The sequence below is a fragment of the Pagrus major genome, chromosome 13 (assembly GCF_040436345.1).
Source record: "Pagrus major chromosome 13, Pma_NU_1.0".
Taxonomy (NCBI): Eukaryota; Metazoa; Chordata; class Actinopteri; order Spariformes; family Sparidae; genus Pagrus; species Pagrus major.
Genome location: NC_133227.1, coordinates 4,616,248 through 4,630,305, shown reverse-complemented (window position 1 = coordinate 4,630,305; position 14,058 = coordinate 4,616,248). Strand labels below are relative to the sequence as shown.

The 14,058-nt window shown below is 40.1% G+C and overlaps 2 protein-coding genes across 3 annotated transcripts; both read right to left on the bottom strand.

The window, feature by feature from the left end:
• Nucleotides 1-396: 396 nt before the first annotated feature.
• cwc15 (CWC15 spliceosome associated protein homolog) lies at nt 397-2,829 on the bottom strand. 2 transcript variants are annotated; one of them, XM_073479341.1, is made up of 7 exons: nt 2,750-2,829; nt 1,892-2,036; nt 1,598-1,710; nt 1,327-1,427; nt 1,126-1,236; nt 875-1,011; nt 397-767 (listed from the first exon to the last, which is right to left on the bottom strand). In XM_073479341.1, the coding sequence occupies exons 2-7, from the start codon at nt 2,020-2,022 to the stop codon at nt 638-640; spliced, it is 723 nt and encodes a 240-aa protein (XP_073335442.1). In that variant the 5' UTR covers nt 2,023-2,036; nt 2,750-2,829; the 3' UTR covers nt 397-637. The 2 variants fall into 2 exon arrangements, with proteins under 2 accessions (XP_073335442.1, XP_073335443.1); XM_073479342.1 differs by having other exon boundaries at nt 1,892-2,033; nt 2,750-2,774.
• A 4,841-nt stretch (nt 2,830-7,670) lies between these two features.
• LOC141006553 (uncharacterized) lies at nt 7,671-12,868 on the bottom strand. The gene is made up of 2 exons (XM_073478757.1): nt 12,598-12,868; nt 7,671-11,198 (listed from the first exon to the last, which is right to left on the bottom strand). The coding sequence occupies exon 2, from the start codon at nt 11,190-11,192 to the stop codon at nt 9,894-9,896; it is 1,299 nt and encodes a 432-aa protein (XP_073334858.1). The 5' UTR covers nt 11,193-11,198; nt 12,598-12,868; the 3' UTR covers nt 7,671-9,893.
• Between the last annotated feature and the right edge of the window lie 1,190 nt (nt 12,869-14,058).

Here is a 14,058-nt window from a genome sequence, read left to right as displayed (position 1 = left end):
AACCATCCTTGAGTCCTTTGAAAGGCATTATAAAGGGCTCATTTTTACATGATTTTACATACTCACGTGGGGAAATGCATGACATTTCCAAAGACAATGCGTCAAAATTGTTCTGGATACTTAAAAATTATTATGCTTGGCATATTGTTGAATTAATGTGATTGGTAATCAGGGAAAATAATCTCCATGTACTTCCAAATTGTTAAAAAAACAAAAAACATACAGCACGTGTACACTGATAAATAGAGCAGCTACAAACAAAGGATTGTAATAGGGTTGTGATTATAGATTTCAGAAAAAACAAACTGGGTTTTACAGCAGCACTCAACTTTGGAAGGTCACTAAAAACTCCTTTCATCATTCTTCAAAAGTCAATCAAGAGATTCTTGTGAGCCATTTTAAACACAAGTCTTTGTTTATTGAAATGAAATTTTTAAAAAATCCTACAGAAAGACAAGGATGGAGCTCACCAACTCATTTATATACAACATTTTGTGTGTTGACTGTACAAATACTAATGAATTTGAATACAGAATGCAATTGAATGCCATCTATCATTCTTGGGACAGAGGGCTGAGACCAGAGAAATGAGACATAAAAAAAAGAAGAAGCAATAAATGAAGACACACCAAGTCCTTTACTTTACATATTTCTCCATAAATTTCTTGTGGAACTCTGAGCGCAGCGTGTCATTGACAAAACGTTTCTCCTTTCGTGCTTCGTCCACTCCTTTGGCGCAGTTCTTGAACACAACATCATCATCCCACCTAGAGACATATTATCAAAGTGTTGGTGATTAGTGGGAAGTGAAGAGAACATCTTTCTTTAAATAAAAATCTTATATTGTGCATAGATATGTGTGTTTGTGAGATACCTTCTTTTCACCCTGAATGTGTTCTGAGTCGGGTTCATCTGTTGTTGCTGTTGTTGTCCTGCCAAATTAATCAAGGGATTGCCACTTAAGATATTCTCCATGCGAATCCTCTCCTCCTCTGCCTTTTGCTCTCGCTCCTAAAATGGCAGCAAAAGAAACATATTCACTCAACACAACAAGGTAATATTTATCCTCTCTAAAATCATTCTTTTGTTGATTGGGCTTTCAGCAGGTCTGAAATTAGCATTTACTTTGCGTTCTTGCTCTTCAGCCCGCTCCTTCCTGATCTTCTCCAGTTCTGCCATAAGAGCTGCAGTGTCATCGTCATCGCTGTCCTCCTCAGAGTCCTCGTCCTCATCATCCTACAAACAATCAAGCATCATTGGCGAGGGACCTTAATGAATGCTAATCACCACTAAGTGTCCACAAGGTGTTGCAGTGCACGCACTTACATCAGTGAGAGGGTCATCAGCGTCCAGGTTGGCTGCTGGGATCTGATCCAGTCTGGGCCTCTTTGAAGAGGATGACGAAGATGATGACGATGTGGTGTGCTCTGGAAAATTAGGGTCAATGCACTTAGTATACATATGGATGTTTTGTTATACAGTATGCTCCTGACCATTCACCACTCCCTATTCTTTCAGATTCATTAACTTACTGTGTAATATACACATGAAGACATTTTTAATAAACGTTACGTCTAACATCGGCAGTAGGACCAACCTCTTGGTCCCCTCTCTCTGGTCTTGTCACGTGCAGCTACACGCTCCCTCTCCTCCAGCTCTCTGCGGAAGTCACGGGCACGCACCTCCTCAGGGACATCCTGGGTAGGTTGCCTGAGAACAGGGGTAGAAAATTTGGAGAGAAAAATAAATATATATATATAATTTTACTTCCAGCATAAAGTGAGCAGATAGAAGATTTTCAAACTGGATCAAATTCAGTTCCCTGGCTAACCCGCCAGCAGTGAACTCACCGGCACACTGCTTACAATCCAGAACTCAACTCTGTACTGACCTGTACTTGATCTTGGTGTGACCCGGAAGATCTCGACTGGAGTACTGCTTGGACAGGGCACTCAAATCACCTTCCCCTTTACCCCTCCCTCCTCTCGCTGGCTCAAATGTTGGCCTTGCAGCTGTAGTCATCTTTGATGGCTCTGCTGTGGCAAAACGTGAGGAGAAGAAACAAGATGAAAACCAAGAAATGTTCAAAACAGCACACACCAAGTTCCTGACACAAACATAACGCCAACTTATGAATTACTGAGCAGCCGTGCCCTCCTTTCAGTCTTTTATACTGCCATATATGTTTTAACCCAACAGAGATTATGGAGATTGGTCAATCATCATATATGATATATATATCAACATATATGATTCTCCCATTACAGTCAGACAGGATTAATGACTTCTGTTGCTGAAATCACAGATTTTCCACCTGAAACATGAATTAATATTCATCATCGGTTCATATATTAAATGATGGAAGAAACTTCAGCAATAAGCTACAGCCAGCAACAAATTAAATCGGTCAATAAGCGTTTTGGCCGATGAGATTAAAAACTGTAACGCCCCGGTTATTATTATCATGTCTTTGTGAGACACATACCCTCTATTATTGGGCAAATAATCTGGTTTCTTATTATTGATAAAGTACAAAACACAAGGTAGCCAGCTAGCCACTATAGCTAAGTTGTTAGCAGGCTAACCTGCTTAACATCGCTGTTAAGGAGGAAAACAATGCTATTTCGCCCCTCCGACTGATTGAGTACCATCAAACAACGAATAATTCTTAAAGTTGTTTTTTTCAAAGTTAAACTGAAATTCTAATTACTGTCATTTTAGTAATTAAGTTTGTATTAATAAGACTCACGACGCTGCTACCACACGACAAAAAGAAGCCCCGACACAGGGTGTGACGTCACTTCCCGTAGAAACCTGCCAGTGGAAAAGATGCATTCAAGAACACTCGGAAATGTATAAATCTACTTACTAACTAAACGAACAATTTTTTAAAAATTATTTGTCTAATTGATGCTCAAACAATGCGTTCCTGTGATTAAAGCGTAGAAGTCTTAATAAACTGAAATTATGCAGTTCTAAATCTCATCAGGTACTCTACCTTTGCAAACAGTTAGGGAGAACAAATAAAGTAAAGTAAAAATGTGCAGTGTTGTAGTGAGGGAAGAAGGGGCCAGATAGGATCAGATGATGCATTAGAATGCAACCTGTCTCTGATGTTATCACCAGCTCCAGTTCAAGGAGGTCAGTAAGCACATACATGTCTGTTATGTTACCTTTAATCATAAACCACAGTTAGTTTAAAGCATGAACATATGGGTTTTGGTTGTCCAGTTTATCATTTCAGTGTGATGTGTAATACATGGCATGGATGCGTTGAAAGTCACAAATTATGTTTTGGTTGCATTGTAACCCTAACTGCCAGGTGTTCAAGGTTGTATTATGGTTCTTCAGGTGCGTGTCAGGCAATTCAGATGGAGTACACATAAGTACACATAGCCAAAGCAAAATGTCCACAGGAAAACAAATCTATAAAGTTGTCAGTACCTTTCAATGTAAAATGTATTGGCCACAAGGGTGGATTTGTCACATAAATCATAATAAAATACATGAACAGACATAAGAGAACAGTTGGAAGTCGGTAAAAACAATGCACACACAATTGTATTCCCCTGTGTTGGCGCAATCTCAGATTTGTTAGTACAAGGAATTTCTTTTTGTTTAAAGACTCAGAAAGTTTTATTTCCTCTCCTCACTGTTGCCTTTGTACACAGCATGCAACAATGCGGTTAAGAACAAAATGTACCCTCATGTTTCTCTTAAAGAATTTACATTGAGCAATCCACCCAGTCCCATTGTACCGTGTCAGTTCTGTATACACTGTATGCGATATATCACTGTGACGACCTCCTTGTTGTTTTGATAGTGTGCTGTCGGAATACTAAGAATTTCTACTGAAGATGTTGGCTGAAGTTCAAGAATGCAAACCAGCTAGGAGGTTTTGCTGGATTCCACACAGCATCAGTATCATGTATATAAAAGGTCTTATGATACTTCGGCAGGTACATATGTAACATATGTAAAGGGGAAATACAACCAGACAGTGCAGAACAAGGAAACTATTTACAGTGTGACTGTGATTTCCTGCAAGCTATACTGTAACCTCTTTGTCTGATTTGATCTTATTCATGTTATATAGGCACCTGTGTGTGTGAGTGAGTTATTGAGAGAGCGAAAGGATGTGTGCTGTTACCTTTCTGAATATGCCTTTTTCAGGTCAGTGCATCGTAACAAAATCTCATTTATCTCTAATTGAATCAAGCCATGCAGATAGTTTTGGTTTGATGTGTCCAAGTTTGGAGATATCTGCTTCTACAAATTGGCTGTGGTGCTTACGGCATTTAAATTTCATTAAAAAACAGTAGTCAGAGTCCCAGAGGCTGTAATTAATCCTCAGACCAAACATTTCAGTTTATCAAATTGTAAAATACTAAAATCAATCTACATAAAGGACTGAGTTTAAGTTTTGGTGTGCCTGTTTAAGTTTCACTGGAGGACATGCATATTTCACTTGGATGTATTTTGGTGTAAATGACAATGAAAGGTTCTGATCAGGGAGGAGATTAAATTCCAAGAAGTTTACAATCAGGTCCCTCTTGATTCCTGTCAGCCTCCAACTGGAACAGCATGCCTTTATTTGGAACTAAGAGTGAAACAGCAGTCAGATGTAACTGATCAAATGTCTCAGCTAATGAGCCGCAGGGTTTCATTTCTGGCCACATTAATAGTTTGATAAGCATATTGTATGAGAAAAAAAGAGCTCCACTAAGTAAAAGCCAGAAAAACAATGCATGAAAAAGCTGTGTTTTTTTTTTCATTTAGTTCGGAGGAAATAGTGTTTGTGACAGTCTGGTAGATAAACAACTCTGGAATGTAACATTTCACCATTGCAGAAACACGAAACTACTAATTAAAACAACAGCACCTGTCTCCCCCACTCTATGATTGTTATGAAAAGCAACCCACCCACTCGATCAACCTGCACAGTAGCATCCATGTGTGACACTGCAGTTTAACAAGGGGTGGAATCTGTAATGAGAGGGGGGTGGGGGCTCAGGTTGTAGTGCCTTTACCTGTCTGCCCCTGTGAGGCAGAGAACCAGACGAGGCTCGACATCACTCCGACAGCACTGACGCAGCTGACCAGAACAGGTGAGAACACAGCTTAGTGCAGGAATTGATTTCACACATGCTCTGATTTCAAGTTCATTGACTATGCAGGGTCACTGCAAAGTCAGAATCGCTTTCATTTTCCATGCATAATGAATTTGACCTGGTTAATTGGTGTTGGCACATCTCCAGCGAGGCTCATTATCTGAGATTAAAACACAGAGTGTGGGTCAAAATGTTAACAGGGGCTCAGAAGGGTGTGACGGGACACTGTAAACACATTTTGGGATACAATTCTGAGCAAATGACTGAACATGGAGTCTATATAGAGCAACATTATTGCATGAATCTGTCAGGTTTTGACATAAAATGTGGTGAGCACTGAAAAAAGCATACAAAAAATCGTATCTAAATATCTAATTTCAATGTTTATACATATGCTCTTATAGAACAAAGCTGTCAGGAATGATTAGTAGCAGATGATAAATACTTAAATGTCACTTTTATGATCTGGTTGAGTTGTTTCCGTGCTGAATGCAGTATTACTGGTTGTGTCTGGGTCATTCAACAGGCCTGAAATCACTTGTGAGAAAGATAGGAAGCAGATGTCGTGTGTCACTGTTCTGCAAACAATGATAACTGTTTTATTTGTGTAAAAGTTTAAAAAATAAACCTGGAATTCTTTTTTTCCTTTTTCATCTTCAGATAATCTCATCAGGTTGAACATATCAGCATCATGGCACAAGGTAAGTCACACTTGAATCCAATATTTCATCCATTTATCTGATTCAATTTGGTGTGAAAGCATTTCTGGTACCCAGTTTTAACAGAAAGTGTGTGTGTGTTGTAGATGTTGACAGGAACACAGTGTTTCAAACCACCAGGGTGCGGACTGCACTTAAGAACGATGTCAGTTGGATCCAGGGATCAAAACAAGGAAATAAAGAGCAAGACAATGCAAGGTATTCCAATAGCGATTAAGACACAACCTCAAAAATGAAGTGTTAATTTGAAACAATAATTCAATTAATTACATAAAATTAGAATCTGGTGTTATTCTGCTTTCTTGCATTTCATGTCCTACGTTACATGTAGACTTTTAGAGAGAAATGTTGCAACAAACATGCTGCATATTAATGACAACTTCTTCTGTCTTGCAGGACGGAGCAGACCAAACCCGCTCCAGTCAGACAGAATTCATACGTCCAGCTCACAGCCAAGAAATTTGAGTGAGTGTTACAGTACAAATATTGAAAGATGTTAATATTAATGCCCGCTCTAATTTATTTTAAAAGGACAAATGCCAAAAACCATGTGACCATCCCAAATAAGGCCTCCTTGTTTGTAAAACCTGTTTGATTATGGTCTCAGATTTAATCCATCCACACTAATGCAGTGCACGGTTTGGCCAGCAGATGTTGCCATTTTTGATCATGTCAGATGCTTTGAAACAGTGAATCATTTTCAACATAATTGCTTCATAGTGATTGATGACGTGATGACATCTGATAAAGTGACATTCGGCAAATGTAATTACCAAAATTGTGTCTGAAGCAGGTGCTCACTGAATTTGTAATTTCTTTTATATATTGTACTAGAAATCTGGCAGATTTTTTGGGTTGAAAATGCAGTAAATAACAGAAACAACTGTGATATTCAATTATTCAGTCTAGTGTAGATACAATGTGTTGCTGAGTCTCATTTTAATACAAGAAACAATGTGGAGGCAGTCAAACTGAAATTATCCTTTAACTCCCGTTGGGTTGGTGAATAAAAACAAAAAAACAAAAAATGGCTTCAGGCACAAATCGCCATAAACATGAACTTAGCCCTGGGCAGCTCGGCCGCACCTATAAATTCCCACAGCACACTGCAGGCAGACCTGTTCTTTAGCTGGTTGATGAAGCATTAATCTCGAAAACAATCCTTGCTTACTGAATATTTACCCTCAAGGCACAACTGACTTAACACTTGGATATTTGCCCTTTAATACCAAGAGAGTTAAGCCTTCTAGCAAATATTATAAAAATATAAATCCCCAATTTGAGTTGTACAAATATTTAGTGATCAAGTGTTAAATAGTACTCATTGTTTTGCTGAGCATAAAAACTAATTTTCTTTCAAATGGTTTTCAATGATTCAAAATAAGGCCATGTTCAAAGTCACCTACTTTATGTTTAATAAGATTGTAAACATGTAAACATTCGTTAACTATTTACACACTAATTGATTAATACATGCAGCAGTGTTCCTGCCTGTGTATTGTTGCCAGCTGTACCTCTTGCATTGATATTACATCACCTGACTTGAAGACGTACATGACTCAGACAAACACACACATACTTGTACTTATGTACTTGTGAGGACCCTCATTTCCAAGCTCCTCACCTTAAATTAACTATTACGTTACCTTTATGGCCAAGTATTAATCTTCAAAGAGTCCTTTAAAGCTGTGAGGCTCAGCCAAAATCCCCACTTTCCAAAAATCTCATCACTCTGTGAGGTTAAATGTTCTGGTCCTCACTATGTAGCAAATACACATGCACATACATGGACACACACACCTTTGGTAATTAACAATTGAGCTTATGACAAGATGATTGTGCTGCAAAAGTATTTCAAAAATACTTTTATTCCATTTTTCTACCCAGAGCTCATCCTGTAAGGTCCATTCTTCTTTGTGAATACAAAACATTTCAGTATGAAAATACCCCTCTCTAAATTAAACAAAGGGCTCAGTTTTCCTCGATAGTTCTTCTGTTTTTTTTTAGATAATATTCCTTTTCCAACTACTAAATGGGCCAATTACATTCAGAATATGTAAACAAGGAATAACAGATTTACAAGTGAATTGAGTAAGACGTTTCAAGGACATGTTTTCATTTCCCCTCTATCGATATAAAAAACATTGTTTACCCGTCAGTGCTTTCAGTGTTTCACAGCAGGCTTGAACACCACAAAGGAGAAATCACTTAGTAACAAATTTCATGAGGAGTTCTTTTGTTTGAAAATGTTCTGCATGGATACAGAGCCAAGACCTCAATACCTAACTACACTTTCACAATGTGCTAGTTATTTATAGTCAATTGTGAAGAATAATGTGGCTAAGATTTAAATCTGTCCTTTTATCTTCATAAGCATGTCCAGAAAAATGAGGTGAATCTGTTAATATATCAGCTGCATGAAAACACACCGAACAAATAAACAGCTTGTTTGATCAGTCCAGAGCAGGATTAGAAAAACTACCCCACAGCATACACTTTGTAGACTAGCATGGGGTTGGGCGATGTCTACTGAATTGGCATAGGAAGATGCACGCAGTGAAACATCGTGATGGACAATGACACTGTCATTGCTGCTCTGACGGCACCCTCCATCTGTCTCACACAGCAGAGAAAACTGTCTCCTGTCACCAACGAGGGGAGTTAGAGCAACTCTCACATGCCTGCCAGGCCAGCAGCCGACATTCCGGTGTCGGGTCGAACAGTCTTCATCTCTGCACCACAAGCCCATAACTAGGCCTTGTTCAGCCTCAGAAGCTTGAAACAAGACTAGCTGGCTAGCTATACTCAGGAAGAAAGAAGAAAAAACAAGAAAGGGCAAATAACAGCCAATTGAAAGAAATAAACTAACAGCGGCTTGCAGAAAAATACACCATGGCCACCAATGTAGTGGAGAGTCTTGGGTGCGCAGGTTTGATAAGAAAATGATAAATGGGACATGGAGGCGTTGACTGTCAGCCACTGGCGATGGATGATGGCACTGTCTATCAGCCCAACCCTACTAGCCTACCGTCAGGCCAGACATATTGCTTTTAACAACGCGTTCAGGTATGCATGATGGCTGGCTTGCATATCCTCCGTCCGTTTGTAGCGGTGGTCGCGCATGTCCTCAGAAATTAACGCTATGCATCAACAAGATGCAATATGCACATAAACATTGGGAGTAGTGTAGCTCCAGTATGGGGGTGTGACAAGTCAGCTAGCACGTCAGCGGCAGCACAGACAACAACAGACACAACTTTCATTTTACTCGAACTTGTTAATGTGAGTTAGCTTAGCTAGCTGGCTGACCATCAATCACACACAAGACAAAAGGACAGAGCTTAAGTTCATTTGTTGTACAGCAGCAGTTCAAAATCTTTTTGGATTGTGATCCTCTAAAATTAAGCAACGCCTGCTTCTGATCACTCCTCACAGGAAAAGACCCTTTTCACGGCAGACATTTTGACTTATCAAAGCAGGAAAAGCACAGGTGGGAGCAATAACATTCACGATGGCTCCAGTGTCCCAATATGTCATGTCAGTAAGTGAGCATGCACAATACTAGAGCCCAAGAACTGGCGCACCTAAACTGAATGCAGCCATCATTAATTTATTGAATTTCACCTGTGCTTTTTCTACTTTGACAATTGACACTATTGTGAGTCATTTTTCTGCCTCAGCTTGTTTCATTTGAATGGTTTTTAGAGGTCTGAAGAGGTGAAAGTATCCAGTATTTTACAAGACAAATACAATAAATATAGAAGTCTAAAAGAATATAGAAATATATATTTTTCTTTCTTATACCTTAAATAATCTTTTGTCCTCTAGACCCCTAGTTGGGACCCTGGCCCGCTGTTGTGCAGCATTTAAACATTTTCACTCAACAACACAATCTGAGCACGTTGAAATAATATCAACACAACCCTTTCTGGTGAACTCTGCAGTGAGTCTGTGGGAAGGTTTGCACGGTACTCTAGCACGAGTGTCCATTCAGTTTTTGTTAAATTATGCAGTCAGTCTCTTTCCTCAAAGCTACTGACTGGTAGTCTTAGGTAGTAATGAGTTAGGAGGAGGGTCCAGCAGCTGTGAGGTCTCCCACAGAGTGCATCCCCTGTGCTGATGTGGACAAGGAAGGTCCAGCTGCCGGGCCCATTGCGTGGGACGGCATTAAATGACCCTCGTTAATGGCGAAGTGGTTCAGCGGGTACATGCCACATTTCCTAAAGCCTTCCTTCACAGTCCTGACACCCTCCTCCTCCTTCACTACCTGATACGTCCCTTTAAATACACCTGAAAACTCCTTCTTGCTGACAGCAAAGTGAGTATCAGTGGCACAACCGTCACCTATAAGCGCTGCAAAGCGCTGCTTCAGGAGGAAAAAGAGCCCCGCGTCAAATGGCTGCAGGATGTGAGAGCAGTGAGGTGGAAGGCACAGAAGGATGATGTCCTCCTTACGTGCTGCTTCCACCACCTCAAGGTTCACAGGAGACTTGTGGCCATCAAAAATCAGCAGCAGTGGACGCTCTTTCGGTGCGTGCAGAAGGAAGTGTTTGAGGAACCATTTCTTGAAAAGTTCAGAGTTGACACACCCCGAGTCTGACCAACCATAGAGGGCATTTGGAGGTCCTTGTGTCTTGTAACATACTCCCCCTGGATAGGCTTTTGAGTAGATAATGAATGGGGGAATGTCCACTCCAGTCGCGCTAAAGCAAGCCAGGACAGAGATGTGGTCCCTCAGGCCTGGTGCTGGCTTGTAGCCCAGACTGGCAGATTTTGGGAGTATCACCCTCTTCCTGCCCAGCTGAAAGCCCGTCTCGTTGCAGTTAAAGATTTGGTGAGGCTTGTCTCTCAGTCCACGAGTGTCCACGACAGTGCTCAGTAAATGAAAAAACTGCTCCACTGCTTCCTTCCTCACACACACCGTCCTCCCACGGACAACATTGTCCGCTGGCTGAATGGTAATATTCTTTTCTTGCCGTTTTCTAAAATTGAGCCACCAGGTCTGGCCCAGTTTAGAAAACGCCACCCTCCGATGCTGCCGCTTATAAATGGATGATGCAAAGGACACTAGCTGTTGCTTGGTCAGTGGAAATCCATGCTTGGACATGTATAAAGAGAACTCTACCAACAGGTCCTCGTCTGCAGATGTTATAAGCTGGGCCGGCCCGCTGCGACTCCCTGGTGCCACCCGTCCACTGACTCTGTCCCCCAGTGAAGATTTAGGGACTCCAAACTCCTTGGCAGCTTGTCTTACCGTGCACCTTCCAGACTTCACCTCGATCAGTGCACGCTCCATGGCTTCCTCTGTCCATTTCTTCTTCTTCTTCCTCCCGATTTTGTCAAGATGATTTCTTGATGGCATTTTTTTCTAGGATGGCACAGGAGATGCAGGAATGAATAATGCATTAAGCAAAAGTGATTCACACAGAAAGACTGAACACCTTAAGTGCTTTTCATCCTCCTTCGCCTACACTTTGACCTTGCCAGCACACAGCTATCCTGACTGATAGGGGGTAATACCTAACTTCCTTATTCTGAGCCGAGCTTAGTTTACAAGATGGCTGTTTTTACTGTGGTTTCTCACAGGTGCAATGCTCAAAACCCAGAGCAACAGAATGTCCTGCACCCAGCACTCATTTTCACTACATACAGTTCATTAAGTCTCATTCTCAGGTCACTAAATACCAACGCTTCACAAAGCATCAGTATTTGGGAGTGAGACTCAATAATTGGTTGTTGGTGTTCAGTCTGTACTTGGGGTTGACCGATATGGCTTTTTCCGGGGCGATACCGATCATTAGAAATCAAGGAGACAATAATTGGAACGATAATAGGAGCTGATATTCATTTGCAGTTTAATTGAAACTCTGTCAAATTTTTGAAAAACCAGTGATAAAATAAATACATGTACAATTTAGTCAAGTACTGTTCTTAAGTACAATATTAAGCTACTTTAAATACTTGAGTATTTCCATTTTCTGCCACTTTATATTTCTTCTCCACTACATTTATTTGATACATTTACTTACTGGTTACTCTGCAGATTCTGATTATTTAATGTTTAAAGGTTATTAATTATTGTTGTGTGCGGGACATTGTGCGAGAGGATGCTGCAGCAGAGCCAAAGCAAAACATTTTTATATTTGTTTATTTTATCAGCAATCTGACAGAAAAATTAGCGATACCAATAATCTGTACAACAAAAACCAATCATACACCAACCCAAAGCGTTTGTATTTTAAGATCTGAAAATAAAACTCAACAATCATCTGTCTTTTTCTCCTCAGCTGATTCTGATTTATCAAACATGTAATAAAGAGACCGCCTTAGACCCTCTAATAATGCATTTTTGCTACAGGTGCATCAAAATGTGAAATACCTGCAATGCTGACTAGTTAAACTCATACGACCTGTTTTTTTAAAATCACTTTCATTCCTCTTATTCTAGTCCAGGTTTTCTTGAGTGATTGGTCCATACATGGTCGTTTTTATATGTTTTCAGAGTTAATAGTTTCAAACCTTGACCAGTATCGAAAACAATCGTTCTGCTCTTCTTACAGTAAGTTTGCTCGTGACTGTCGGACAACATTAAGAGCCATAACAACAAAGCATTAGCACAGAGAGCCTAGTGTGAGCAAGTTTCCCTTACATTCCCCTTTCACTGGAGACCCAGACGCTAACCTGGTGACATGTTGGTACTGAAATGATGGTCTACTTGTATTTTATTTCATGCGTAGGGAAACCAGTGAATATCCCATCTGACTTACTGGTTTTGTGGGGTCGTCGTGTTAATGTTGTAGTGGGGTTGTGACCACGCCGCACACCGTTACGTTACTGTTTGAAAACTAAGCTTACAGTCACTTTTCCTTGTGGTTTTGAGACTAAATTAGGCTTTAAAACACAGAACAGGTGTCTGTGTTTATGCTCCCGTCGCTGCTACACGTCTGTCGGTCACAGGAAGTTGAAATAACGCGGTAACGTTTACTCAAAAAGCCGCACACTTTCCTACTTAGTGCCTAGCATGAACCAGCTACATAACAACACGCCAGAGGAGAGCGGAACCGAGCCGGAAGCTGGGTAACAGCGCCTTCAAAATAAACGCTCACAACTTCCGGTCACAAAAATAAGTGTCTAACTGCAGGGGCATTCATATAAAATCAATAGATTACATCACAGAGCTCAATGACGTGAAACTAAAGCTGTAAAGTTGTTGGTAAATGTTGTGTAGCACCATATCACCTCATTAGATACAGGGCAATTGGTATCAAGACATTGGTGTACTTTGCTAAACTGATTAAAGCAAATGTCAGTGTATCCAGGTGCACCATGACCTTACAATCTATTAAGAGTTATATCATTATCAAGGTGTTTTTCTTTTGCAGGCACTAGTCCAATTTTGTTTACCCCACATCTACTACCAGCAATGTTAATAAATGAGAGGCACAAACTGGGGCTAAATTAACTCACGCAATTATCTAGATCACATTTCTTGTTCAAGCAAACAGCAACACCCCCTCTCTTCAGTGCAGCGTGTTTGGTGGTATTCACATTGTTAATAAAGATTGTGTTGACATTTAAGGTTGAATTTGTCTGCTTTGCCTCATGAATCAACGTAGCTGGCCCTATTTTTTATAAGCTGGTGTCCTATATGTGTAATTTGTTTTACCTCCAGAGCAGGTCAGAACATTTCCCTAATGTCCTAATGTTGTATATTTATCCCTAGTATAAAAAAAAAGAATAGAAAAGAAAAGACTGTAAACACTTTGTTATGGAGCATTTGGCTTTGACAGCAATTTTGAGTTATAACAGTTTGAAGCTGATGAAATCTTTCCCTGGTTGAGAGAAATTCATTAGCAAGACATAATTTTCATCAGCTTTGTAGTCAGTTCTAAGGTTATAAATGCCAAGGTCCTTTTCAAGGTGTGCTTCTTATTCTTACCCTGTAGATCAGTCGATCCTCCACCGAACCCTCCTCTGCAAAACACGGAGTTTATTCCATCTGAAGGGTATGTATGTGCTGAATTTGAATAAAAACTATGCAAAGTAATAGCTGCCCCTCTGCAAATCCACATGTTTTAATAATTGCATTGTTAATCTCAGTAATATCTGAACATGTAAAACAAAAATTGACTGTTAGTGCTGGATATATAAATTCTGCAAGTCTATTATTTTCTGTTCTTTCTTTCAGCGATTCAGCTAATCAGGAAAATTGTGAAGTTGTTCCTCCT